At 40.7% G+C, this 27,735-nt stretch overlaps 1 protein-coding gene, 1 long non-coding RNA gene and 2 other non-coding genes across 5 annotated transcripts in view; all 4 read right to left on the bottom strand.

Moving 5' to 3' along the window:
• Positions 1-741: 741 nt before the first annotated feature.
• LOC133415768 (uncharacterized) lies at positions 742-3,064 on the bottom strand. 2 transcript variants are annotated; one of them, XR_009770177.1, is made up of 4 exons: positions 2,966-3,064; positions 2,411-2,452; positions 1,877-1,961; positions 742-888 (listed from the first exon to the last, which is right to left on the bottom strand). It is a non-coding gene; the product is annotated as an uncharacterized LOC133415768 (long non-coding RNA). The 2 variants fall into 2 exon arrangements; XR_009770176.1 differs by having other exon boundaries at positions 742-1,961.
• Positions 1,625-1,725, bottom strand: LOC133399453 (small nucleolar RNA SNORD67). Its single transcript, XR_009768220.1, has one exon. It is a non-coding gene; the product is annotated as a small nucleolar RNA SNORD67 (small nucleolar RNA).
• On the bottom strand, positions 2,135-2,246 carry LOC133399451 (small nucleolar RNA SNORD67). The gene has a single exon (XR_009768219.1). It is a non-coding gene; the product is annotated as a small nucleolar RNA SNORD67 (small nucleolar RNA).
• Positions 3,065-7,016: 3,952 nt separating the features above from the next.
• lrp4 (low density lipoprotein receptor-related protein 4) overlaps positions 7,017-27,735 on the bottom strand; it is a 122,963-nt gene continuing 102,244 nt past the window's right edge. The window contains 26 exon segments of the mRNA XM_061670097.1: positions 7,017-8,748; positions 12,144-12,285; positions 12,395-12,482; positions 12,574-12,638; positions 12,764-12,863; positions 12,941-13,054; positions 13,255-13,399; positions 13,752-13,860; positions 14,115-14,249; positions 14,431-14,649; positions 14,744-15,047; positions 16,161-16,386; positions 17,439-17,601; positions 17,771-17,942; positions 18,021-18,107; positions 18,206-18,251; positions 18,253-18,347; positions 18,442-18,573; positions 19,592-19,781; positions 19,944-20,145; positions 20,223-20,328; positions 20,467-20,548; positions 20,913-21,121; positions 21,430-21,555; positions 21,855-22,031; positions 27,144-27,361. Coding sequence (XP_061526081.1) covers positions 8,407-8,748; positions 12,144-12,285; positions 12,395-12,482; positions 12,574-12,638; positions 12,764-12,863; positions 12,941-13,054; positions 13,255-13,399; positions 13,752-13,860; positions 14,115-14,249; positions 14,431-14,649; positions 14,744-15,047; positions 16,161-16,386; positions 17,439-17,601; positions 17,771-17,942; positions 18,021-18,107; positions 18,206-18,251; positions 18,253-18,347; positions 18,442-18,573; positions 19,592-19,781; positions 19,944-20,145; positions 20,223-20,328; positions 20,467-20,548; positions 20,913-21,121; positions 21,430-21,555; positions 21,855-22,031; positions 27,144-27,361 — 3,994 coding nt within the window. The 3' untranslated portion in view covers positions 7,017-8,406.

Raw genomic sequence — 27,735 nt, 5'->3', positions numbered from 1 at the left:
GTGTGAGTAAAAATTGCAGGGAAAAAAAGTGTTGTTAAAAATGACTCCTCAAAAGTCATTTTTGAGGATGCATGAAGGCAGCTTCTCTGTGAAAAGCAGGCCACCATAACATTCAGACCGCATGTCACATTCCACCCTCGATTTTGAAAAGAACCTGACACTGCGGTCATCCGAACCGCATGCAGTCAGGTCAGTGTGACAGGAGTGCTGCACCGTTCCAACGATGTGACAGCCAAGGTGATTGCTGGATAGGTGAAAAATGAAAGCTCAACTGTGACAAAGGGTGCAAAAAAATAATAATAAAATTTGCAGCCGCTAAAACATGGCTCCTATGTTTAAAGTCCCATTAAACCATACCTTGCAACCATTAAGAAACCACTTTGCCATGCTATTGGTGTATGAATGTGTGCGTGGATGGGAAAATTATTCAGGTACATATTTTGTCAATCTAGTTGATGCACTTCTTTAAACCATCAAGTCCAGCCCAGTTCTCATGTTATGCCTTTAGACACTTGGTTGTTGCAGACTAACAATGCTGAAATAATTTTTGACTAAAACACCACTTCTTTACAGGCAAGGCGTTCCAATCACAGCTTCATAAAATGTTAAATTGTCCATTCGAAGGCTTGTCCATTACAGCTGGTGTTTAACTGGCACCTTGTGGTAGATCATATAACTGCAGCAATGGCATGGTACAGACGGGCGTAGGGTAGATTATTGAAGATAAAAACAAACCATCAATTCGTCCAAATCTTTATTCACAGATTATTAAAGGAAGGGCAGTAATTATTCCAGCTGCGGTACATCAAAGACCCAAATTTGCTTTTGGTGCAACGGTGCGAGCAGGTCTTGGTCCTCTTGACTCCTTTTCAGCTTTAACCTCACCACCTTGAAGAATAACAGAGAAATTGAAGACAGGAGCAGCAGCTGTGTCTGATAATAGAAACTGCAAACGCGTCAATATACTTAAGCTTGTCTGGTCACCTCTGCAAAACAGTAGTACTCTATCAACAAGGGTGTTAATGTGAACAGTTAAGTAATCATTACCCGCAGCTTTGAAATATTAAGCACCATGATAAATTCAGAATTTAACATTTGGCCATGGGAATGTCTTTTGTCTGGAATTGAACTTTTAGCATTGAGTATTTTATAACTTTTTAGTACTGAGTCTGAGTTGAGACGTTTATATAAAAAAAAAAAAAAAAAAAAAAGGTTTAAGAGATTTACAGTAGTTATTTTAAGAGGACATGCAGTGTACATCACAACCCAAATAAAAGTATTGATTATATGGACTTTGGCCATATCAGATACATTGGCATCTCGCTGCCACTGTGATTAATTTTAGCAAACCAACAAATGGGAAGACACCATTAAGTGTCATGAATATCACCACTTCTATAATCAGGAGCGAAGACCAGACAAGTGGAAAATGTCCAAGCGGGACTCAAAACAGCTGTGCCGATGTCACATTAGCAGGTCAAAGTCAACACAAACTACATGAAATCTTGCAAGTCTCCAGCTCCGTTGGTAACCCAGGCATCCTTTTCCCCAGCAACTTGTCTGTACATTAGAAAAAGTCTGGCGCAAGCGTTGCACAGACAAATGTTGTCCTGTGAGGTTCGGGAGTGACTCAGATGGCCCCTGTGCACAGTTTGTGTCACCACTGGTCATCAGGATGGGACAACAGTGCCACTGCAATCAGCGACCCAACTCCTCAGTCACACCCCAGCAGTAGAAATATTTGTCAGGTCACCACAACACAACACATTTCAATTTAGTCTTGATTTGTCCGATGCTGAATGTTGCACACATTTTTATTTGGCTACTTCACATTTAAAGGATTAACAACATTCAAAAGGAACCTAATATTACCAACCTCACAAACCAAGTTGGCCACGAGGCTAATATTCTTGCTCCAACAAATCAAAATGTAGAAATCTGCCAGCTCCTGTGTCAAGACCCTATTAAAGACATACAAAATAGATACACACATTTACTGTCTTCGGCGGTCTGTAAAGGCCACAGTTCGAAATAAAGCAATTTGTATTTCCTGTATATGTAAAATGGCTAATTTAAAATTTATTCTCAGAAAAACAAAAATGGGAAAAAAAAGGTAGTGGGCAAAACTGGGAGGTTTGAGTCAGATGGCCCCTGTGCACAGCGTGTGTCCTCAGGTTGAGTCAGGTTGGAGTGTTGATGCCACTGCAACACACCCCAACTGATTAGTGCAACTCATCACTCTCATAGTCACTCCCGGGCTTGCTTGAGTTCAACTTCTTACAATTATTTCAGGTAAAGAAGTGCGTTTCTCAATAGGAAAAGTTTAATCAGCCATTTACATTGTCCCTTAAAGACTAGGCATTCCTTTTGCTCCCAATATTTGAGTATTCACCCTGAGATGAAACCTTACCGTGCAATCAAAAGTTCAAGCTCTTCCTTGTGTTGTAGTTGGCTTACAAATGACACACACACACACACACACACACACACACACACACACACACACACACACACACACACACACGCACACACAAAGTAAGAGTTACAGAACTACCTTCAGAATATATGCACCAAACATTTTTTCTTGTAAACCACGTGGCTGCTGTGAAGTTGCAAAGCAGGCATCAGTAAACTAACGAGAAATGAGTTAATACGCAAACTATGTTCAAAGGTCACACATCAACCGTTACAGAACCGCAGACCCGAAAGTCAACGAAAAGAAAAAAATGAAAACGCTGCTTGGTTGTACAACGAGCCAACATAACAAGGTTCATATTTGTCCGTGTTACCCTCGAAATATGACACAAAACAAACGAACTAACAAAAGAACTAGCTAAGCGAGCCTAGCATTGTGCTAGCATTCGTTACGGAGTTCTACAATAACTAAAGCCAAAATCTCCATCTCAACGTTTTCTTTTTTTTTTAAACGCAAGTTTGTCGAGAAAAACATCCAATGAAAACTTACCGAAACGTTAAGTGTTCAGAAATAGACTTTGTTCATTTTTCGCGTAGTCGAGTTCAACCCGGCGCCTCCGCCACATTTTCGAACGTCTCTTCAGGCTGAAGAAGTTGAACTGATAGCACAGACACCAACAATTAGTAGAAACGACACGCCTCTTTTGAGCTGCGTGCCTGCGGCGATGGACACTTTTTAAAGGAGGGTCAAATTAATAATTCGTCATCACATTCTGTTTGGACGGATCGGCAATAACACCAAAAGACCATTGTGCTGCATACGGTTGCGTACAACACCGTACAATTACTGCAAGGGAAATGGGAGTGTTCGTTTTCTACTAAACAAATAATTTAGGTGATTTTTTAAAAGAAATTATGTATTGCTTGGACACGCTTTTGTGTTGGCAAAAAAACCTCATGAAAATCGGTTTAGAAATTAGCAAGTTATGACTTATTTTCAATTTCCATGCATTGCCTTTCATGGGAACGTCGACCTCCCAAACATGGCCGCCACGTAGGCACGTCAGTTTGCCGGGGTGCAACATTGCGCTGGCGTATCTAGTCTTGTTGGAGAGGTTCAATCGCTGACCATTATTGGTTACGTTTGTTCACGTGACTTTAAAGTTAATATTGGTTGGTTAAATGCACGGCCAGATATGAGAAACTGTGGAAACGCTCTGAACTCGCCGCACTGCTCTGTCATTGGTTAAATTGGCGTCACATGGTTTACGGGCACCATGTTTTTATTCGGCACCAAGAATTTCGCCCACTATGTGTGCGGTTGACTGCGGTGACTTTGTCCAATTTTTTGCCATTTTGTAAGTGCGTTTTTTTTGTCCAGATGTTTTCTTGTGTGGCTGTAGGCAGTTCCACTTGTCCCGGACGAGGCGTACAAATGCATTGTTTCCCGAGCAACCCAGAAAGACTATGCACTTTTAAAACAAAAATACATTTAAAGTAGTAGCAAAGTCGCTGCTAAATACTGCTCACATTAAATTATTTTAGATTATTTTAGCATGTTAATAATGAACTCCGTGTAGCTTGTGATGACGTGTCAATAAAGCTTATACAAAATAAGTGCAGCACAACAAAGCGGTATAAAAAGGCATGTATTACATATATAATTGCATATAAGGTTAACATAATGCAATATTAAATACACAGAAGTTACTTATTTAGGAATGTTTGTAGGGATGAAATGACTGCTAGTGAATGCAATCACAAGGTGCATGCTAATACAAAGATGGGCAACAACATGGTGTCCACCAGAGAGGTAGAACCAGATTATGATCTTCATGGAGGGCTCCCTCCGAAATATTTTATCAATGGGGGTGGGGGGACCCATGTCGGACACCCGCCCCCCACCCCCCTGGTGCCCACGCACATAGCTGGCCATACTTGATATATGACTTTGCCAGATGTGACCATAAATAAATCAATAAAAATGTTGACTACATCAATAAAACATCCTATTACAATAACAATATTGGTAATTTTAATATTGATCTTTGTAAAACCAACAACAGCCAAATTCTCATTTGGTAAATGTAACTGTTGACAAGACAAGAAAAGGTAAGGTTTCTAATTAAAATTTTAAAAGCTGCATATGATTTACAAAAGATGAGTGAGTCCAGAGTTTCATTGAAATGCAGTTTTATATTAAAAGATAGCAAAGGGATAATGCACTATCACACAACACAGCTTGTTAGTACTGCCATGGAAATACATATACAGTCTGTTCATATTTACACAACAAATGACAACCAAACAAATCATAAATACCTCTTATTGTTAACTTTACAACTATATGTGACCAGTATTTCATAAAGGGGGACTATTAAATAAATGGCATATTCCCTATCATTTACAAGGCTTGGAAACAGTGGTTAAAATAATCCAGCAAATGTGGGGGGAGGGAAAAAAATACATCTCCAGTGAGTAAAATTAATACAATTCTAATTACAGTCATGAAATCCCTTTGTACAAGACTATACAGCTCAATCAAAACAGTATCTTCAACTGAAATGTCATATCCGCGAGATACAATTTGTACAGTTATAGCATTCCTGCAGCAGACTTGGAGGGACTGTGAGCTGGGATGACAATAAATTGGGTCACTATCAAACTCTGTAGGCTGGCTGTCAACCAACTGTCAGAGACTAGTTCTGTAGCTGCCAAGATCCTCTTTCATTGGCTTCAGTGCTTTGTCTAGCAGCAAAACAGCAAGTCGCTGAGCTCTTAGCAGTCTTCAAAATACATGGTTCTATAAACATCGTTGTCTAAGTAGCAATATAGTGTAGTCTTGCCATCAACACAGGTAAAAAACATTTTAAAAGGTAAAGCAATGCATGACAGCTGTAGGTGGAATCTTTTAAAGTGATACACTATGCTGCTAAACTACAACCCTCACTGGTCCATCTTGCACAGTGTTTCTAAATTACGCTACACTACTGTTGCAGATACTGCAAGTGCACCTTTTTTTTTTTAAATTGCAGATTTGGAGTTGACCCAAAAAATAAAATGAAACTCCAGATATTGTTTTGGCCAAGCAGATACACATATTTTGTGATTTATGTGTCAATCTCCTTTCGTGTCATAAGAGATCTTAACAGAAAATTGCACAGGTGGACGATATGCTAATATTAATCTATTCAATGTAATATTTCCAAACACTATATTCAATCAATCAGGTTCAGTTAAGAAAGTGTGGGTGGTTTATTTCATGCCAAAACAACTATGTTTGTGTGTGTATAATAATACATTAAAAATGTAAGGTAAATTAATCAATGAAAATCAGACATTGCTTTTAATTGCAGCTCAACAGAATTCTCATTATTAAAAAAAATAATGAAACAGGCCTGGACAAATAGGATGGTACCCCTAGGAAAGGGACACGTTCAAACAATGTGTGTCCTCAAATTAGCATTACAGGTGTCTCCCAATTTGTAATCCGTCAGTCGGCCCATTTAAATGGTGACAAGGAATCACTGTGCTGTTTGGTGACATGGGGTGTACCACACTAAAGATAGACCAGAGGAAGTGAAGGAGAGTTGTCTCAGCAGATTAGAAAAACAATTATAGACAAGTACGTTAAAGGTAAAGGCTGTAAGACCATCTCCAAGCAGCTTGATGTTCCTGTGACTACAACTGCATATATTATTCCAAAATTTTAAGAGCCACTGGACTGTAGCCAACCTCCCTGGATGTGCCGCAGGAGGAAAATGGATGACAAATTGAAGAGATGGATAATAAGAATGGTGACAAAATAGCCCAGAACAACCTCCAAAGAAATTAACGGTGATCTCCAAGGTCAAGGTACAACATCGGTCGTTTGAGCCAAAGTGGACTTCATGGGAGACAACCAAGGAGGACACCACTGTTGAGGGGGAAAAATACATAAAAAATAAAATAAAAAATCATAAAAAAAAGTGAGACAGGAATTTGGCAAATTGCATGTTGAGACAAAACTTTAACTTTTTGGCAAGACACATAATATCTATGTTCACAGATGCAAAAATGAAAAAAAGAAAAGAACACTGTCCCTACTGTGAAACCTGGAGGAGGCCGTTATGCTCTGGGGCTGTTTTACCTCATCTGGCACAGGGTGTCAGTGTGCAGGGTACAAAAAAATCTCAAGACAATCAAGGTACTCCAGAGAGTTATGTGCTGCCCAGTGTCAGAAATCTTGGTTGCAGGTCATGGGTGTTGCAATAGGATAATGACCCAAAACACACGCTAAAAACACCCAAGAATGGCTAAGAGCAAAATATTCCGAAGTGGCCTTCTATGAGCCCTGATCTAAATCCTATTGAATATCTATGGAAGGAGCTGAAACATGCGGTCTGGACAAAGCATCCTTCAAACCTGAGACAACTGGAGCAGTTTGCTCCAGTCCAGAGTGGCCAGAATACCATCATTTATGTCCAGGCCTGTTTCATGAGTTTATTAAAAAAATATAATTTTCATTAACTTTTCATCCATTGCTTTTGTCAGATTAAAGTTATTTCTATGACCTCTGTGGGGTTTTCTTTCATTAACGGAGGATTTCCAACAATTTTGTCCGATGTGTGTGCATATACTGTAGATATATACAGCATACACTGCATATATTTTAACAGCCTTAAAAAAATTATATAGGAGCAGTTTAGGGTTTGGTATAGTGGTGCGCTAGATGCAGTTACAATAAAACACTTTAATTCTAAAAAACTAATTGGCTGAGTTGAGATATTTTTGTAACATTCTTAAAATCAAGGAGTTTCACATTACAATCATACCTGTAAGTGCTGTGAATATGGTTAAAAATTTGCAGGGACAAATAACCGATGAAATAATTGTTCTAAAATTACATTTTGTCAGTATCTATACCAGACAAAGTAAAGCACAAACTTCCAAAGCATGTAGTGCCAGAAAAGATTTCTGCTTTGTACCGCATGCGTTCTGCCTTTAGCGGACTCTGTATCTTTGTGTGCTTTTCTTTTAACTTGTTACACATACAGTGTGTGTGTATGTATATAAGCACAACTACACCATGGCCACATTTTTTTTTTTTTTTTTTTTTTACACCTTCTAAGAATGGTAGATGGATAAACGATCTGGCACTTTGGCTGTTACACCACTGCAACTTCCTTAGCTCAGTCTAAAGATGAGCAATAGTTAAATTACGACTTAAGGACCTTTTAGGCAGCATTTGCGGAAATACACTTGTGCAATCAACTGAAGAGTTCCCTGCTAAATCTTATCTGCTTGTCTTGTTAAAGAAAACATTACCACAAAGGGCTTCTACTGTTTTGAAATGAAACAAATTTCAAATTGTGACACCTTTCCATTGATGTGTAAATGCAAGAAGAAGCATGGGGACTTGGTAAAGCCCCACCCTTTGGCACTGTCATAAATACAACACTTGAATACCTGCTGCACAAAGCTCAACACAACACTCACTGTTCCGTGAAAGTCTGAAAGCCCACTTAGAAGTACAAAAATTCATAAATAGAGTTCATAAAGAGATGAGTGGTTTTAGGGCAACATAGTTACAGAGTCCTGGGAGAATGTTGATTCAGCTGAATCCAAGGAGAAAACAAATCCCCCCAAAAGCGGTGATGTAGTACACACGTCACAATGAGAGTCTGCATCCTTTTAGTGTTTGTATGTCTGGTCACTTCCTCCCAAGAGTCCTTTGCTTTTACTTATTCCAGCATATTAATTAGTTTACCAGTTTGTTTACTATTTTACCACAGTAGGCTACTATGACGGCCTGTGTATGTATATCTGTGTACAAGTAGGACGGAGGCCTAGTTTCAGATAAAGAGTTCAGTTAGGAACTTGTTTGATTTTGACTAAATATGCATCTGTGCTAGTACCTTGAATCGTCTATGTCTGTACCAGCTAAAAATACAGACGTGTTTGCGTGTTTTTGCAATTGAGGTTGATAGATATAAAGCACAAAGGCCCCCCTCACACTTCACTCTCAGTGGAGGGCTTGCGCATGGACATCCAGCCGGTGTCTGGCAGGCTGTGCTGGGCGTGACGCTGAGGGGTGATGACTGAAGGGGTCAGGGTGGTTATGGAGGAACATTCCGACACCTCCTCCTGAAGGAGTTGCTCCGTCTCGCCATCATCCAGTGAAGCGCTGCTTGCCTGCAGCGAAACAGTGTCTGTGCGCATGCAGGTGTGCAGGCCCCCTCGTGATGGCTTAATCTGTTTGAGGTCATCCCAGTAAAGCTCCTCAGTGGACAGAAGACACACACCCTCCACGATACGGATCTTCTCCTTAGTGTACCCTCCATCCACACCGCCCTGGACAATGAATGAAATGCAATTAGTTAGAGACTGACTGGGTGCCAGCAGTATGAAGGACAGATCCAGATCCAGACATGCTCACATTTTTCAACACCTCCAAGGGCAAACTTTTCAGTGATTAAATTTTTCAGTGCCAGTTTATATTAACCAGGAATGCAACAAGCAATAATTCATTCCAAGCAAACAAAATACACACAATTCAGATAAATGTTAGAGACCCATAAAACACATCCCTTACCAGACTTTGGTGGAACTTTTTCTAACTTTTCATTTTGTTTTTTATTCTACAAAAATAACTCGTCAGTGTGCGTGTGTGTGTGTGTGTGTGTGGGGGGGGGGGTCTTCATACATGCTGGTTGATTCTCAGAAAGCAGAAAAAAAAACACTGACCTTGGTTCACTAAGCGTTCACTCTGGCATCTTTAATTGACAAAGATTTCCCAGTTAAAAGCAGATGAAAAAGGTTGGACAACCTTTGTGATGTACAGTCCCCTCCAACAGTATTGGAATGACAAGGTCAATTCCCATGTTCTTGTTGTATACTGACGACTTTTGGGTTTCAGATCAAAAGATGAATATGAGACAAAAGTTCAGAATTCCAGCTTTTATTTCATGGTATTTATATCTAGATGTGAGAAACAACACAGGACAGGGCACCTTTTGTTTGAACCCACCTGCTTTTCAAGTGTGCAAATGTATTGGCACATGTGACTGATGGCTGTTTCTAGCTTCTCAACTGTTGCCTTTTAGATCGCTTAAACATTAGAGAGTGCCAGTTTTTGGCTTTGGGTTTCACCTGTGAAAACTGCATTGGCTGTTAAGCAAACATGAAGACTCATGAAGAAGCTAAGAGAAGAGGGAAAGTCGATCAGAGCTATTGCACAAATATTGGGCATAGCCAATATGACAACTTTGAATGTTCTGAAAGAGTAATAAACTACTGGTGTACTGAGCAACAGCCATCGAACCGGTCGGCCAAGCGTATCAACAGCAGTTGATGACAGAAACACCCAAAGACAACAGTCAGTGACATCACTGCCAACCTCTACAGAGCAGGGGCTAAGGTATCACAGTCCACTGTTCGAAGAAGACTTCGAGTGAAGAAATATACAGGCCATACCACAAGATACAAACTACTCATCAGCAAAAAGAATCGGAAGGCCATATTGGATTTTGCAAAGAAGTACAGAGATGAGCCACAAAGGTTTTGGAACAAAGTTTTCTGGACTGATGAGACCAAGATTAACCTCTACCAAAGTGATGAAAAGGCTAAACTATGGCAAAAGAAAGGATCTGCTTATGATCCAAAACACACGAGCTCATCTGTGAAGCATGGTGGAGGTAATGTCATGGCTTGGGCTTGGATGGTTGCTTCTGGAACAGGCTCACTTGTCTTTATTGATGATGTAATTCATGATGGTAGCAGCAGAATGAATTCTGAAGTCTGCAAAAATATTTTGTCTGGCAAAGCACAGAAAAATGCATCCAAACGAATCGGGAGGATCTTCATCATGCAACAAGAGAATGACTCAAAAGACAGTGCCAATGCAACAAAAGACGTCATCAGTGTGGAAAAGTATATGGTCTTAGACTGGCCAAGTCAATCACCACAAAAACAACAACAACAACAAAAAACAATGGAGATAGATATTGAAACTAGTCTCCTTGTGGCTTATTGTTTCGGCAAGACTTTACACCTTTGATTTTGCAGTGTTGATATTTGAATTGAACTGACTCAACACAACACAGCTTGTTTGGAAATGGAGTGAAACCTACCTCTCCACGGACCTTTAGTGCCACCAGGGTTAGGATGATAATGTTCAAGCAAACTGTACTGTCTGTGAAATCTGTCTAATCATGTCAGAGTGTGAAGGCACCCGAAAGGAGAACGGATTTTGGATTGCCTAACAACCAAGCTCAAATCTTATTCTAAATGCGAGGAATCATAAATTCATGAATCCATAATCTGGGACAAACCAATGTTGTAACTGTTTTGTCCCTTTGAAATAGACCAGAAACACCAGCAAATATTCTTTAAAAATCATGTAGTGCTTTTCCTCTGAACTGGTTAAACAATTTTAGAGACATTGTAGAAATGAACAAACATTTTATGTAAATGTATGACGAGATCGGAGGGTGTTTTTTGGGGCCAATATTATCGACAACTGATGCGCACTTGATACATCGTCCAACAACCAAATAGATCTCTGGAGTTTATCACTCCTACTGCCACAGACAGTATGAATTACTTAACATGAATAGAGTTTTGATCATACATTACTCACCAAAAGTTAGGGATATTCACCTTTAGGGTGACATTTCAGTGTTAACCTAAAATGTGAAATAACCATCACAGGTGAACTTAATCTGACCTTCTCTAAACCTTTAATGTCCAACTGTTTCGATGTTTCAGTATTTTTTTCACGACTTGCTGTTCTCTAACAAGGAGCTGAATGGCAACATTCACGGTAAGTGTTTGATCCATGAGTTGACCATTACATTTCCTGGTTGAATTTGAATCAGTATTTAAACAGTCATTTTCTTAATGCTGTTCAAATGAGACCATCAGCCCGAGATGACACCGAGCAACTGATGAACAGAACCTCACCATTGCAAGGCTTCAGACAGGATGTTCTACGAGGGAAGTTGCCACTCATCTTAAGAGTATCATCAGCAGGTTGCAACAGAGAGACAAGAAGAGTCACAGAATGGCAAAGACGTGCACTTCCTTATACATTTTCAAGGCTCAAACACCTGTTGTCAATTTTGCGGTTTTGCAAAAAGTACGGAAACTGTTGGAAGTGCATTAAAAAGTTAAGAGAAGGTCAAATTAAGTTCACCTGTAAAGTTTACAGTGCCGTTTTGGTTTATTCTTATTATCCCTTATCTATTGTGAATAGTATATGATCTTCTTTTTTTTGGAACATCTGAAGCTGTTCGTTATTTTAGAAATGTTAATTAACTGGACAAGGTCATATAGCCACCTCAAACAAATCTCTTAGTCACACTCACTTTACCAAGCATGTAAAAGGAAATACAGACAGACATCACAAAAAAGGCTCTGACACTCCCGGTTTTCTGGAATCAAGTAGGAAAGAAGGAAAACAAAGCAAGCACAAGAGGAAAAGATAGTTTGTTCATGCAGTGTAACTACCTCTGCACAGCACATTAGGGGTCAAAAAATAAAGGGGGAGAGGGAGTTGTAGGGATGAGAGAGCTGCAGGGAGTAAAAGAGGCAAGAAAAGATGAGTGTGCTGGTGTAGGGAAGCAGCTTTTCAAGATATATTCCCTTTAAAATTAATTGATCTAGTTGGTAAAAAATATAATCGACCAAACCTAAAGTCCACTTGTTGAAAGGTATTGAAATATTCTCTTGGCCGATCCATTTATTACCTCTTTCTTATATCGAAGTTGATTATATATCGGAGGCTTCTGGGAGGCCTCAATCTTGACCTCTTGTGTGGAAGTCCTGTATGAAGGGTTACTGTAGGTCAGGTTGCTAACTCCTGGGTCAGCAAACTTTGACTTTTTATGTCTGTTGGTCAGATATAGAACATGAGGAAGTTGTGTATTAAATAAAATACTACTGTTCAGTGTCAGACTTTAGAACAGTATATAACGATGTTATCCAATAGGGGACTTACCTGTAAATAATCAAAGCAACGATGAGAATCAGAATAGCCAGTATAGTCAAAACTCCACCAATCACATAACTGACATGTAGTCCTTCACCTGTAACATAAAGTACATGTTAACTGGTCACATATCACATGCTTGACTTGTCAACAACAACAACAAAAATGTATAAACGCTGAATACTAACCATGGGGAGCAGTAACCACATTACTCTGTAAGCACCCTTCTCCATTTAGGTTCTTGTCAGTGCAGCTGTGATCGAAAGCATAAATACAGCTTTAGAAAGCAAATGGAACATTTTGTGTCTTTATAATCTAACATTTATAAACCAATGGCACCTCAAGTCGAAAGCAAGAGATTAAAATATGTGGACATACTTAACCACCGGGGGTCCTCTTTGGGAGGTTTCTGTTGGAGCTTTAGGGACAGGGATGCTGCTGGTTTCTCTGCTGGGAGAAGTGGGGATGTAGCCTGCAACTGACAAAGATGGCCAAGTCATACATTCGTCATGGCAAAATATCTGAACTTTGCGTATAAAATCATTTGCCACTCACTGGTTGAGCATGGTCGTCCGTCTGGCTCATCTGGGCACGCACAGACAAAACTGTTGGTTTTGGCAAAGCATAGGTGAGTGCAGCCTCCATTGTTCACCCCACAGAGGTTCGTACCTGAAGAAAGAGGAGGGATGCTTCAAACAAGAACAATCAATGTACCTGTGGTTGGTTTAAAGGTGTCATTTCAAATTTGGGACACATTGAGCTTTGTAAACCATGTGACCTATAATTAAAGCTGCTATCCACACATGGTATAGCGCTGCCCTGTCAGCACTTGGACAAACAAAGTCTTCTGCCAGGTTAACATCTCTTACCTGTCTGCCTGTTAGGTGATACCACGATAATGTCCATAAGGCCCTCAACATTGGCCAGGACAGTTTCCTTGTTACGGCCAGTGTGTTTGTCCACCCGCTGGATGGACTTAGTCTGCCAATCAGTCCAATAAATCCAACGGTCTTGCTGCGAGAGTCGGGAGAAAGGGGTTAGAGGGGAGGACACCGGCTTCAACTGGGGAAACGAAGGGAGAAGAAAGGAAAGGAAAACACAGACAAGGAGAGGGGGAATGGGAGGAATAAAGGGAGGGGGTAGGAAGAAGGGAGGAAGAAAATGAGGGTCAGAGTGGAAGGGAAGTAGAAGAAATGGTCAAGTCAAATGAGCCAAGTATGAACTGGAAGACGAGCAGATGACCGGTGACCAGAGTTACACGGTGAGCTGACACGGGAGAGATCAGGTGAGTGACAGAGGCAGCCATGAAGAATGATCAGTCCAGTGATTGACAGCTGAGGAGCAGAGAGGTTGGGGGAAGGGTTACCTGTGTTAGGGCGAAGGGGTGGGAAACTGGGCTAACGAGGATCTGACGCAGTTTCCCATTCAGGTCAGAACTCTCAATCCTGTCCAAGTGGGCATCAACCCAAAAAATCCTGCAGAAAAAAAATCTGTTTCATGAACACCATTTAAGTGAATAGTAAGGATACTGTGATGTACATGGCTAATGCAATAAAACAGGACGGTGTAGAAGAAACAAAATAGTCATGAGGATTCGACAATTTTTTGGATTTAAATCATTCAAGTTACGCAAATGAGTATTTCCTCTCATTTTGATGCTTACATATTGACATTTCTCTGTGCAGATAAAAACAAATTGCATTTTCTGAAAATAAAGGCTGTCTCTGACCTCCGTGTGTCATAGTCTAATGTGAGTCCATTGGGCCAGCCCAGGTCAGTATTGATGAGAACTTTGCGGTCTGTGCCATCCAGGTGGGATCGCTCAATCTTTGCGATATGACCCCAATCGGTCCAGAATAGGAACCTACACAGACAATGCTGAATTGGTGAAATGAGTAGCAAAACAAGTGCAGCCATGGGATGGTCTTGATTTTTCTTACAAAGTATACCTGGTATAAGACAGGGTATATGAGATATTATTTGGATGGCTTCCTAGTGTGTTAAATACAATTTTGTCTTTGCATCTCACTTCAATCCTTGCTTACCCTTTGCTTGGGAACACTGCAATGGCTCTGGGTTCATCCAAACTGTTGTTGACAAGGACTTTGCGGCTGGTTCCGTCTATACGTGCCACCTCAATGGTGTTTCGTCCGGTGTCAGTCCAGTACATGTTTCTGGCCACCCAGTCCATGGCCAGCCCATCTGTGGTCTTTAGGCCCTGGCTGATTACAGTCTCCATGCCACTGCCATCAAGGTTTGAACGTCTGAAAACACAAGTAAAATAATAAATAATCTATACAATATATAAGAGTATGATTAATATAAAGATCTGAGACCATCAGAGTTTCAGGCTGGTACCTTATCACATCCAAAGTGACGTCAGTGTAGTACAGTTTTCCATCTACACTGTCATAGTCTAGCGAAATGACATTGTGAAGCTCAGGCACAGGTACGTGCACATCTGTGTGATCATTAGTGTCCAAGGAGATCCTCCGCACACTGACACGGTTGGAGAAGAGAAGAAAGGTTTCGGGGGAGTCGTCACATGATCTACCATCTCCCTTGAGCAGGACGCCAGTGGGACAAGCACAAGAAGTACCATTGGGGCGAGGCAGGCATAGGTGAGTGCAGCCACCGTTCTTCCTGCCACACTTATTGAATCCTGATGAGGACAATGGAGGGAGGGAATGGTGTCAAGAAGAGAAAATTAGCTTTCATGCCAAATGATCAGGCACCTAGTTGATTGGCTGTTACAAAGGCAGGACCCTAAATGCACTAGGTCAGGGTTCGCGCTGCCTGTTCGCCACGGTCGCATCGGGGAAGACAAGACCCAATGTACCGCTTGGCACCAAATTGTAGCATGCATAGTTATTACCACGACATACGTTTGAAGTGTCGATGGTCAATGTGTCCTGCAATTCACATTAGTTCTCGTAGCTGCCTTTTTCATCATGCCGGCGGCAAGAGGGTGCGCTGGCTCGAAGCAGGCCCGTAGCTACTCATTTGGGGGCTCAAGGCAAACATAGTCATGCCCCCCACCCCCTTACGTAATTTAGACCACTTTGTCCTGCTTTTGAAATCAGTTACAATAATATGACAGCTAAAGTTGCCCTACTAATATTTACCACCAAATATTTAGAATTTGTTTTTCAATTGCATGCTTAATCACAATCGCAATATTTGTTTAAAAGAACCAAAGAAAACCCCCTCGCAATTAACAGTATTAGCCCATATCGTTCAGCCCTATTCCTGAGTGATGACTATAGTTTTAATATCGTTAAAGCTTATCGGCTTCCCAGTGACGTGCAATTGGTAAAGCGTGGCTAAAAGTTTAGCCACATAAACACACGTGATATTGTGGCTAACTACACACAAGTGTGGCTAGGTGATTTGTATACTGTTATACGGATTTCATGACCCGGTGCCAAACCTGCTACGTGGACATAAGTATTGGAAATGGCTTCAAAATATATTAATTATTTGGGAACAGAGCTTGACCACAACAGCTCCGAATAACCCCATCAAATCTCTAGACTAGAACGGAGATTGTGAGCCAGGCCCTCTTGCCAACACCAGTACCCTTTTTACCTCACCAATGTTGCTCTGGATGAATGAACAAAACATTCAGGCACACGCAAAATGTTGAGATTTTCTTCCATTGTCTGTTCATAATGGTATGGATAATGGCCAGTCGTCTCAAAATGTTTGAACTAAGCAATGATTACTGATTAAAAAAAAAAGTTGGTCTTATTTTGTTACATAACTCAAGACTCACCCAGAGCCCTCTCTCTGTCCACGGCCTGAATGTCCATCAGTCCCGGTAGGTTGGCACGTACAGTTATGGTGTTGGCACCAGAATTCTTGTCTGCCCGCTGGATGCTGCGGCTCTGCCAGTCAGTCCAATAGATGTGGGATCCCAAGAGGGTTAAACCATACGGGTGCTGGACAGGTGTTATGAGGGTGTGGCGATTTTGGCCATTCAGATCGGCCACCTCAATGCGCTATGGAAGATCAGAGGATAAATAAGATTCTTTCAGTTAAGATAGCACTGGGTTACACATTTTTTTTTGTAAGTTGCTCATGTTTTTTTCAATTGATTTAGGACCACTTTGCATCGCTGGATCTGAAAATAACATCTGTTTCTCTCGTTCAGGTCAGGTTTTTAATGCTGGGTTCTTAACAGTTTAATAATCAGATGTTACAAACTTGGTTTACTGTAAATTGAATAATAGACATTGATAAAAGTAAGTACCTGTAAATTAAATGTTATGTCATAATTGTTCAAAATTCAGGGCATGAACCTCTGTTTATTTGAACCTCTAAAGCAAAATTACCTGTGCATGGAAACAAAAACATGTGGCCATAGTTCAATAAGTTGACCTGATTGACCAAAGCCTATATGATATTTGGATTGAGCACATCAAAATTGTCCTAAATCATCTAAAATAACGAATTGATGTAAAATATATACTTAAAATCCCTGTAGTCGCGTTGTCTTATCAAGTACAGTTATTTAAAAAAATAATAATAATTCAGGCAAAACAAACTAGCTTGGCTAAGCCATTATTCATTTCTAAGTAATTACAGCTGGGAAATTAAGAAATGATAATTAAAAAAACAAATGAGTTGGATTAAATTGCTCCTTAATACAATGCAGCATATCATAGAAATTCGCCAGATACCAGGCTAATATGCTCCTTAAAGGCTGTATGCGAAACATTTTATCTGACCAGAGTACTGATTGGATGCCAAGTAATTGCTATGAACCTCTGGTGATCTCATGGCATCATAGTTTACCTGTCCATGGCATAGTCTTCTTGCAGAATATGTCACTTCTTTCTTGACTAAACGGGTTTGAACTGAAAATTCGTCATTTATCCAGCACATTCATTTTGAAAATGTAAAAGTAAAAAAACAGCTTTTAAGCAGCATTAATATAAGATGGATCTCTTAGCATCCACACATAAAATGACTGTGAGCGACTGCATAAGCACAACAAACTTCAGTCCATATAGGATCAGCGCTGACCTTTGCTGCAAAGGTCAACCCTCACCTCAGTATGAGCATCAGCCCACAATAGTTGTGAGCCAGCCATATCTATAGCAAGACCATTGGGCCATCCCAGGTTGTTATTGATGAGGATCACTCGTTCTGACCCATCCATTGCTGAGCGCTCCAGCTTAGCGTGCTCTCCCCAGTCGGACCAGTACATATAACTGCAAGAGAGCCACAGACAGGTTAAGTAGTGAAGTAAACCCAGAAAACTAAAACAAGGTGCATCTTGAGATGCTTGGTCATAGTGATCATGAAGTTGACTGTCATCTTTTCATATATACTGTATTTACATATATGCAACTAAAAACCTTGATGCTTTGGCAGGCTCACCCCATTTCGTGATAAAGGGCAATGGCACGAGGGCTGTCCAGGTTTTGCCATACCAGAACCTTCCTCATGGAACCATCCAGATTGGCAGCTTCTATCCGGTTGGTTCCTGTGTCAGTCCAGTAAATCTTCCGGCCTACTGCATCTACTGCCAGGCCATCAGTTGTCATCAATCCTGCAAGGAGAGTAGATGGATCTCGTCACATTGTAACTCGTTGGACTAAAACAAGTTCTAAACAGCCATCCTCCACACCTGTAGAAATTACGTCTTCATCAGCAGTTCCATTGATGTTGGCTCTGCTGATTTTTTTAAGTGTACTGTCTGACCAATATACCTTTCCTGCAGAAGATGCAACATAACGTCAACATTTATCGCCTACCTTTATGAAACTTGAGCTCAGCTCACAACATTTTATTCCGGCAACAGGACACACAAACCATCTTGTGGGTCGACTCCGATAGCAATCGTGTTTTTCATGGAACTAGTTGACCGCAAGAACCACATCAGCAAAGTAAGGAATGTCCAAAGACACCATTCTAATGTCCGTCCTCCGTGCAAAGATCAGGAAGCTGCTCATCCCTGTATAAACATTGGGTAAAAAACATTTTTAAATATTCCAAAAACCTGTCGCAACTAAGAGAGTGCTGGATGCGTGTAACAATATTTTTCATACCAGGTGTGCAGGTCTTTCCATCTGCTTGAAGGTTTATGCCAGTGGGACAAGAACAGCTGTAGGCTTTGGGAGCAGGGGCCAGGAGACAGAGGTCACTACAGCCTCCATTATTCACTGCACACGAGTTGTGTACTACAAGTGGAGAAACAAAAACAGACTCTGCTCACAAACTGTGCTCCTTTCTAGGTCATCTTAGAGGAAATCAATGAGAAGGTTGTGTCTTGTTTGGGGGCCACCAGAAACAGCTTTTTGATAAAGACAGCAAACCTTTTGGAAATATAGCAGAATATTGAATATTAGATTAATATGAGCCTGAAGGTTCATATTAAGGTTCCTATTCAACTGATCAAGGCCGCGTTTCCCTGTAAGTCCCTGCTGATCAAATACTAAATTGGGCTATAGTATCATTTTCTTTTGTTAAGTGTTCAGCGGGACACTCAGTACATGGTTGCACTAGCAGCACATACCTATATGAGTTTAAATTAAAAAAAAACATGGAGGACAATGTGTTCTAATGCACATCAGGTACTACCTGGTGAGGAAACAAAAGTGACAACATATAGTCGAATAGAGCTGAATGCAGTCCAGGCCTAAAACACCATGAGAAAAAAATATTTGTTGAGGTTTGTTACTGACTCTAAATTGCCCGTAGGTGTGAATGTGAGTACGAATGTTTGTTTGTTTATATGTGCCCTGCGATTGGCTGGCAACCAGTTCAGGGTGTACCCCGCCTCCTAACCGATGATAGCTGGGAAAGGCTCCAGCACTCCCACGAGCGACCCTTGTGAGGATGCGCGGCTCAGAAAATGGATGGATGGAGGTTTGTTGCTTGACAGCCTCGCAGGTCCCTTTTAATTATTCAGCAACAGAACAAAAGAACCTATCCGCACTCTAAATTTAGAGCAGATTTGCCAACAATGTTTTTCATGAGCAAGCTTTGAGTGACAGGGACATTGACATGAAACAAGCTGCTTCAAGCAGTGTCTGACTAGACGATATTTAACATGCTACATTTGCAGGCTAAATTTAAGATTGCTTTCTTCCTGTCCCATTTAAAATGTGTCAAAAATGCAATGCATCATTCTGAAGTAATCATCAGGATGGACAAGTAAACACTCTCCCTCAGACATGCACACATACACGTACACACCTGTTTTCCGGTGTCTCTGGAACATGTGAATATCCATGAGGTTCTCCAGGTTTTCCGCAAGCGTGTACCGTCCCAAGCCAGTGAGCTTGTTAGCACTCTGGATGCTCTTAGACTGCCAATCTGTCCAGTATAACATGTCTTCATGTATAGTCAGGCCAAAGGGGTGAGGTAGCTGACTGCCAATCAAAACCTGGATAGGATGGGTGTGTAAAACAACAAACATTCAACCTAATCTAATCCTATCCAAGATTAACAGTTATGCAAACAAAACTAAATTCAGTTTTTTTTTCAATGCAAGTCATATTTAGTTTATACTTCTGTGGAATTAAAAACTTCTAAAAGCCTCTCTTACCTGTCGGTCAGAACCATCAAAGTTCCCGTATTCAATTGTCTTCATGCCAGCATCCGCCCAGTACAGGCGTTTAGTCTCATAGTCAATAGCAAGTCCATTGGGCCATGTCAAGTTGGAAGAGATGATGACTATGCGACTTGAAGAGTCCATGCCTGCACGTTCAATCTTTGGGTTGGCACCCCAGTCAGTCCAGTACATGAAACTACGGAAAAAAAGATAGACATTTATGAAATGCAGAACATCTCTCATATGATTAACATTTCTTTACAATCATCTTACCCTCCAACTGGGTCAACAACAATGTCCCTGGGCCGGTCAAGGTTCTCCCATATAAGCACAGTACGCATGCTCCCATCTGCATTAGAAACCTCAATACGATCTGTACCTGTGTAGCAAAACATTACATGACTTAATATCAAAGTGAAAAAAATGTCCCACGTTTAAATTTCCACAGTGTAAAACTAATATGCTCAATAAGTACTGTATTTTATTCTATATACAGTTTGAAAACTAGTTTGATTACCAGCATCGGTCCAATAGAGTTTGTTGGTCACCCAGTCAATAGCCAAACCCGCTGGACTCTCCAGACTGGTGTCCACCACCACCTGCAAGAATAAAATAAACCAAACTTTTTAGCTCATTTATGAGGGTCAAGACCTGGAGCCTTCATTTGAGTTTATGACTGGATTCAGGAGACAAAGACATATACATCAAATCTGTTGTCTCAGTAAAATTGCTGCAACCCTTTTATGTTATTTTTGATTGTATTTTTTTAGTTGTTGAGCTTTCTATATTTCTCAGGGGCTTTCATTATGCTAAAACGTTAGTTAGTCAACCAAGGCAAAATGCCACTTCTATATCTCAAGGTGGCACTATAGCACAAGACAACTTCTTTCTCCCTTGTTAGAAGCTGACACGAAATGAAAAATGTAGAATCCCATTGATCTATTCTAGAATGTCTTTCGTCACCTCCTGCTTGCTGCCATTCCACAGCGCTCTGTTGATGGAGTCCGTGGTAACATCAGTCCAGTAGATGTAGCCGTCTTTGGCATCCCAGTCCAGTGCCACAGCATTGCGCACATCAGCCAGAGGAATGACATCATCTGACATATCCTCTGTGTCAAAGCTGATTCGTCGGATGTCCGTCCTTCGGGCAAAAAGCAGGAACTTGTCAAGACCTGATTAAAGACCAAAGGTCTTCTGTCAGTCTTCTATTTTTAACAGTGAGTCAACAATAAAAAAAAAAGAAAAAAACAACAACACAACACAACACACTGACATACAAGAAATGTACACAGCTCATAAATCCTCATACTTATTGTACAACAATACTTAACACACTCTGGAATGATCCAAAACATTTAATTAATGATTTTATTGTTTATCCACTTAAAAAGATACAGTAAATACATGCATAGTACACAATCTCTTTATTAGCCACACAAGTGCATAATTAGAAGACATAAAGGAGGACTGAAGAACTCACTATTAGCACAGTTGTTGTGGTCCACCTTCTTAAAACCAGTTGGACAAGCACAGGTGTATGTCTTGTTGCCAGGGAGACATAGGTGGCTGCAGCCTCCATTGTTGGCACCGCAGCGGTTCTTGCCTCCTACAGGGAAGTCAAACACATACAGTGAAAAAAGGTATTGTATGTTATATTATAAAATCTATACGGCAACTTTGTAGATGTACATTTCACGCATTGATATTACTGTGCATATCAAAGAAAAAGGTATTGAAAAAAAGGTTCTGAGAGACGCTGAGAAATAAAAAAAAAAGTGAGCAGGTTGATTAATTTTGACAACTCCGTGGCATTAGATCCACAGCAGAGCAACTTGTTCATTATGATTGGAATAATAATGAACAAAGCTAAATCTAGCATCCAATATAAAATAGGTGTGTCCTGACCTTCAGGTTGCCTCTGGGGGTGCAAGGTGTGGATATCCATGGGGAAGTGCAGTTTGTTACGGATAACCTCTTGGTTTTTGCCAGTAAATTTATTGGCACTGTTGATGCTCTTGGTGTGCCAGTCCGTCCAATAGAGGCTGTCCTCAAACACAGTTATGGCAAATGGGTGAGGCAGACCTAAGGACGAAAAGACAGGATACTCAGAAAAGCTGACACCTTAATGAGAACTTTTAACATGGGCAGCAGTCACTTAATGAAACACACTTAAAATTACAGGACTTTATTTGTTCCACAGGCGGCACGGTGGAAGACCGGTTAGCACATCTGCCTCACAGTTCTGAGGACCGGGGTTCAAATCCCGGCCCTGCCTGCGTGGGTTTTCTCCAGGTACTCTGGTTTCCTCCCACATCCCATAAACATGCGTGGTAGGTTAATTGAAGACTCCAAATTGCCCGTAGGTTCGGATGTGAGTGCAAATGGTTGTTTGTTTATACATGCCCTGCGATTGGCTGGTGACCAGTTCAGGGTGTACCCCGCCTCTCACCCGAAGATAGCTGGGATAGGCTCCAGCACGCCCGCGACCCGAGGTAGGATAAGCAGTACAGCTAATGGATGGATTTGTTCCACCAAAACTTTCATAGCTATGTGTTTGCTTCTAAATATCGCTTGGTCAGAGAAAAAGTTGAGGCACTCCATCAATATCTGGTATTTTAGAATCCTGACAGGATCAACAAATGGATTTTTTAAACTCATTAAGCTCTAGACTAATAACATATATGCCAAACTGAATAATTGTTTGATGTGTATAATAAGAATTCTCGGATATGTTGGCATGTGAGGATAGTACATTTTATTTTAGGTATGAGCAGCGACAAAGGAAAAAGAAAAAAAACTCAATTTTGATCTTCCCAACTTGGTCAGGTCCAGGTGTGTGGTTGTCTTGTGTGTTTTCTGATCTTATCTTAACATGAGGGTGACAAATAATACACCCTCTTCCTAACAGAACGCCATAGAGGGAACTATTTTTGTCATGGTCACCTTCTTCCATGTCATCAACACACACTTCTTGTCCCCTCTCTGTTCTTGTTCTTTCCGGGACAGCTGGAAGAGCAGCTGCAAGCCGACGGGGCATGAAGTGCCGCACCAAGCCTTCACAGTAATGTCCCCTTTAACCTCCATGTGGCACCTCTCACTGCTCACACCACAACTGAATCTGTCACACTCCCCACTGATCACTGATATACAGTAAGCAATGCAGTATTGGTTCCAGATGGATATAAATCTGCTTGAATTGTAGCGTAAAGGATTATATAGCAAATGTTTGTGTATGGTCTTAGTTCATTTGTACACAATACATTTGTATTTATACTTGACTGTGGTTCAAAGTGCACAACGTTACAACAAATTATTTTATTTTATTTTACCACAGCACATTGATGATATAAATGTGCTTGTCCATAAAAACTAGACTTTACACCGATTTTACCGGGCTGATCGGTATCGGCCGATATTTAGCATTTTATGCTGATCGGCTTTAATGTCATAATTTGCCGATCCGATCAATGACGTCATTGGGACAACATGGAAACAGGCAACACGTAATGCCCGGATCAAACTACAAGACAAATTTGCTCTTTCACGATTGCACTGTCAGACTACTGCAATAAAATCTTGTATTCCGATACCACCGCATCCCGTTTTTTACGATCATTGGGCTTTATCTTGTCAACTCAAATGCGACCGGATACACTCGTTACCGTGGCGACGACAATAAGAGTGGCTCGCGCCGACTGTATTATAAGGACAAAATGGGGAAAAAATGTGTGTTGGTGGTCACCGTTGCTCAGGACAGGAGAGGACGTTCGTTTAAGGCTTGCTTGAGGTATCTTCCCGTACTTTTAATACGATAGTGCTCACGAGCAGGCAATAAAATGTTATGTAGTCAAGCAAGCTTGCGGTAGCACGAACGGTTAGATGTAAAACATGCCGCCGTTCTGTTGAATCATGCTCTAAAGTTTCGGTGTGGGTGAAGTAATTTAATAAAAAATAAAGTAATTTAATTCCAGTAAGTTAGTACCCATTATTTCTGTCATGTAATGTTGGTTTGACCTGACTGATTAGAATACATTACCTGACTAGAGCAGTGATTTCATACCTTTATGGAGCCAAGGAACATATTTTACAACTGAAAAATCTCACGGCACACCAACAAACAAAAATGTCACAAAAAGTGGAAACATTAATTACTGTATTTACTTCCTGCCATCTAAGAGAAGACCATTCATTTGTTCTGTGTCACTATGCCTCACTGTCATAAATAGAGGAACAAAGATACATTTATTGTAAATATATTTTTTTGCGCAATTAAGTACACAAGTATATACAGTAAATTAACAGGTCATTTAAAGAGACACATTCCTCCATCTTATGATCGCATTGGCGATCGGTTATCGTTTTGTTAAACTCGCTGATCGGCCCCAAAAATCCTGATCGTGTAAAGCCTAATAAAAACTGAACCTTTTTCTATTGAACTTCTATTTAATCAGCAGAGCAGCATGGTGATCGAGTGGCTAGCACGTCTGCCTCACAAGTCTGGGGTTAATACTTTACCTCTCTCACAGTATCAATCAAAACAGAGTATTATCATCAGTGCAGATATTTTGATGCAGCTCTTGTAATGTGTCTCATTAGATTAAGCAGCTCTACCTAATATAGTGTCACAATAGCTTATGATCAGTTAAAGCGTCAAAGGCGAAGTAAGCATAAGACTGAAAAATAAGTATTTTTTTTGCAAACAAAATGTCATATTTTAGCCTTTCAGGCTGACCTTTCTACAAGGATACACTGTTCTGTCACTCTATTGTCTACTTCCTTGAGGATAGATTGTGTCACATGCAGGAGTCAACTCATTGTAAAAGAGATGTCGTGAGTATTTTCAGGCACATGTACTCCAATATCAAGTTGACACACCCCCACAGAACCCTCATCATTTCCTCGCCCCCACCCTCGCGTCCACAGGTGTGTAGGCTGGTAAAGGATTAAACCGCCACACCCGCCCACTGTAGAGCTCCAGGAACTTGGCACACATCCAGCTCAAGCACACAGCCACACCAAGCCCCACACACACACACACACAGACACACACACACGTAACCCAACTATAGGTGTAGGGGAGATACTCATTAACATTCCTTGGCACAGCAGCCTGGGCATTAGGAATGAGCAGACACACATGCACTTCTCATTTGTCCTGTGTGTTGTCTGAGCAAACAGAGGCTCTGGAGAACGGACAGGGCCAATTACAGCCTTTTATCCTAAGAGCACACATCATTAAGGAGTGCTCACACGGACAATGGCATGTGCACATAGACAGACACAAATTCACAGACCTCCTCACACACACTTGAACAATCTTGAATGTCACTAATGTCGCTTTAAGGCTGATAAAAACTTAACACTAAAAAGAAAAACTGATTTTCAATTATAAATGCATCATCTGACATGGGCCTGTCAGTAGCCCACATTATGCTTAAGATTTCAAAGAAGGGGTCAAAAATATTTTTATGTGGTTCCTTGTTCCACTAAGCCTTAGCTATTTTTGCCTGCAGAGACACACATAAACATTAGTGTCTCTGCGCCATTTACAGTAATTTCTCATGTATAATGTGCATTTCTTCCCCCAAAAAGTTGTCAAATTGATAGAGTGCATTATAAACAAGTATACTAAAATGTAAACATTTTTTCACATTGTATAAAGGAATACTTGTACCTAGGAGTTGTGAAAGAGGTGTTCGTTCATTCAAATATAATATGTAATGTGTAATGTTTTACATTTATTTACACAGTAATTTCTCATGTAAATACGCACTTTTTTGCAAAAAAAATTCATGAAAAATTAAAGGCGCGTATTATACATAGGTACAGAAAAAATGGGGGGGGGAAACTGTCACATTGTATAGACGTATACCGGTACATGGGGGTTGTGAAAAAGGTTCATTCCAATATGATACATAATGTCTAATGTTACAAATGTAGATATAAAAAGACTATTTTCACCGCTCACTGAGAATCACAGCAGTCTTGCAGGTCCCGCCATATTGATATCTGTTATCATATCATATATATTTTCTTATTTATCTGAAATATACAGGTAGTCTTGTTTATCTGATATATTCCGGCTACTTTCCATCACAAAGGAGTTGGCTAACTTTCAACGTTTTGCTCAGGAGACTTACCCTTAGACTGCTAATCTGCATCACTACGGAAACTAGCATCTGCCGCTAGGTCCTGCCGCTAGCGCTCGCAGCTGCCAGCCCAGTGAACTATACACCAAGGTGAGGCCTTGCACGTAAGTACCCTACCAGACTTCTACCGCCGACACTACTGCAACTAGCTCTCGGTTCCTCTCAGCGACTAATCCCAGTGCCGTGATATATATATAATAAATCATTTTACAATATCACTACGGGGAGGAAAATAATCTATGTAGGAGTACCATGATTATTTTGTTCATTGTTACTTGGTTGTTTCTAAACCTGTGTTGCCTTTAAGAGTGTTCCTGCCTTAATGAATTCACTAGAATTTTTGGACTCAAGCAAATAAATCACTGTTAGTAGGCAGTAATTTTGAATGTTAGTAAGAATATGTTATAACTTAAAAATATATATTAGTAGATAAATAAATGAGACAAATTCTGTTAAATTAGTGAACAGACAATTTCTCAATGGACAGTTTTGTTTTTGTGAGTATAGAATGATTATTGCTGCAGCAATAATAGTGTTTTAGAGGGCTTGTATACGAATGTAAACATTGGATGGACAGGGATTAAAGTGAACTGTAATATATAATGTGATGAGGTCTTTTTCACAAAAACCTGTGGGGAAACGCACAGAAACTACTAAAGCCGATTGCGAAGGACTCAGCGAACACGAAAAAGGTTTTTCGGTATTCCTGCTTTCACCTCTTCACCCCACCTGTCCTGTCAACCTTCTTCCAATACCGTGAGCTTTCCCAAAATACCACAATGACTAGTTTGCCGTGAGATCAATATCGTGATAAAATCGAACCGTGAGATATAGCAAACATTTGAGTGCACTTGACCGAACAGGGCAACCTCAAGTTTGATCTTACAATACAAAGCAAATTTTTATAGAAGAAAAATTAAAAAGTCCACATGAAAATGGAAAGTTACATGCAGCATGTGCTCATCAAAGTCTTGTTTTTTTTTTTATCATTCCAGTGGGCACCATTTGGGAGCAATATTTTACTTGTCAAAAAAAAGATGTTTACCTTGGTTGATGACAGCTTTACGATTGCGTCCGTCCAGATCGGCTTTTTCGATGACATGGTGCTTGGCGTCTACCCAGTACATGCGGTGGCCAGCATAGTCGATCGTAAGGCCATTTGGCCAGAACAAGTGCGTGTCCGCAATGACCCGTCGGTTCGAGCCATCCATATTGGCATACTCGATGCGAGGCGTGTTGCCCCAGTCAGTCCAGTAGATCTTACTGAGGAGAAAATCAGGACAGCCACATTAGATAGTTTAAACCTCTGACTGAAGATGAGAAGAATTCTCTGTGCCACCACAGACAAAAAGAAAACTGTGCTTTGGGTTGTAATAGCCGATTACGTTCAGATGACTGCAACACTACCTAACTACTGATTGAGTGTTCTAGCTTGACATTTTTTTATGGCTTCATCTGGCATGCTCCTTCCTGCCACTGCAACATAAAGTCAAAAAGTCCTAGCGACTGTTTCTTGTATGAAATCTTTGCTCCACAGACGTTTGCCTGTGGGCAGTGCAGTGCTGCCAAACTAATCCCTGCTCTGCACTGCAACAGAGAGATATCCAGAGAGGATAGTGTGCACGTTTAATACCATC

This window comes from Phycodurus eques, chromosome 2 (assembly GCF_024500275.1).
Source record: "Phycodurus eques isolate BA_2022a chromosome 2, UOR_Pequ_1.1, whole genome shotgun sequence".
Classification (NCBI taxonomy): Eukaryota; Metazoa; Chordata; class Actinopteri; order Syngnathiformes; family Syngnathidae; genus Phycodurus; species Phycodurus eques.
Note: the sequence above shows the minus strand (reverse complement) of the source record. Positions and strands in the feature narration are given on the sequence as shown.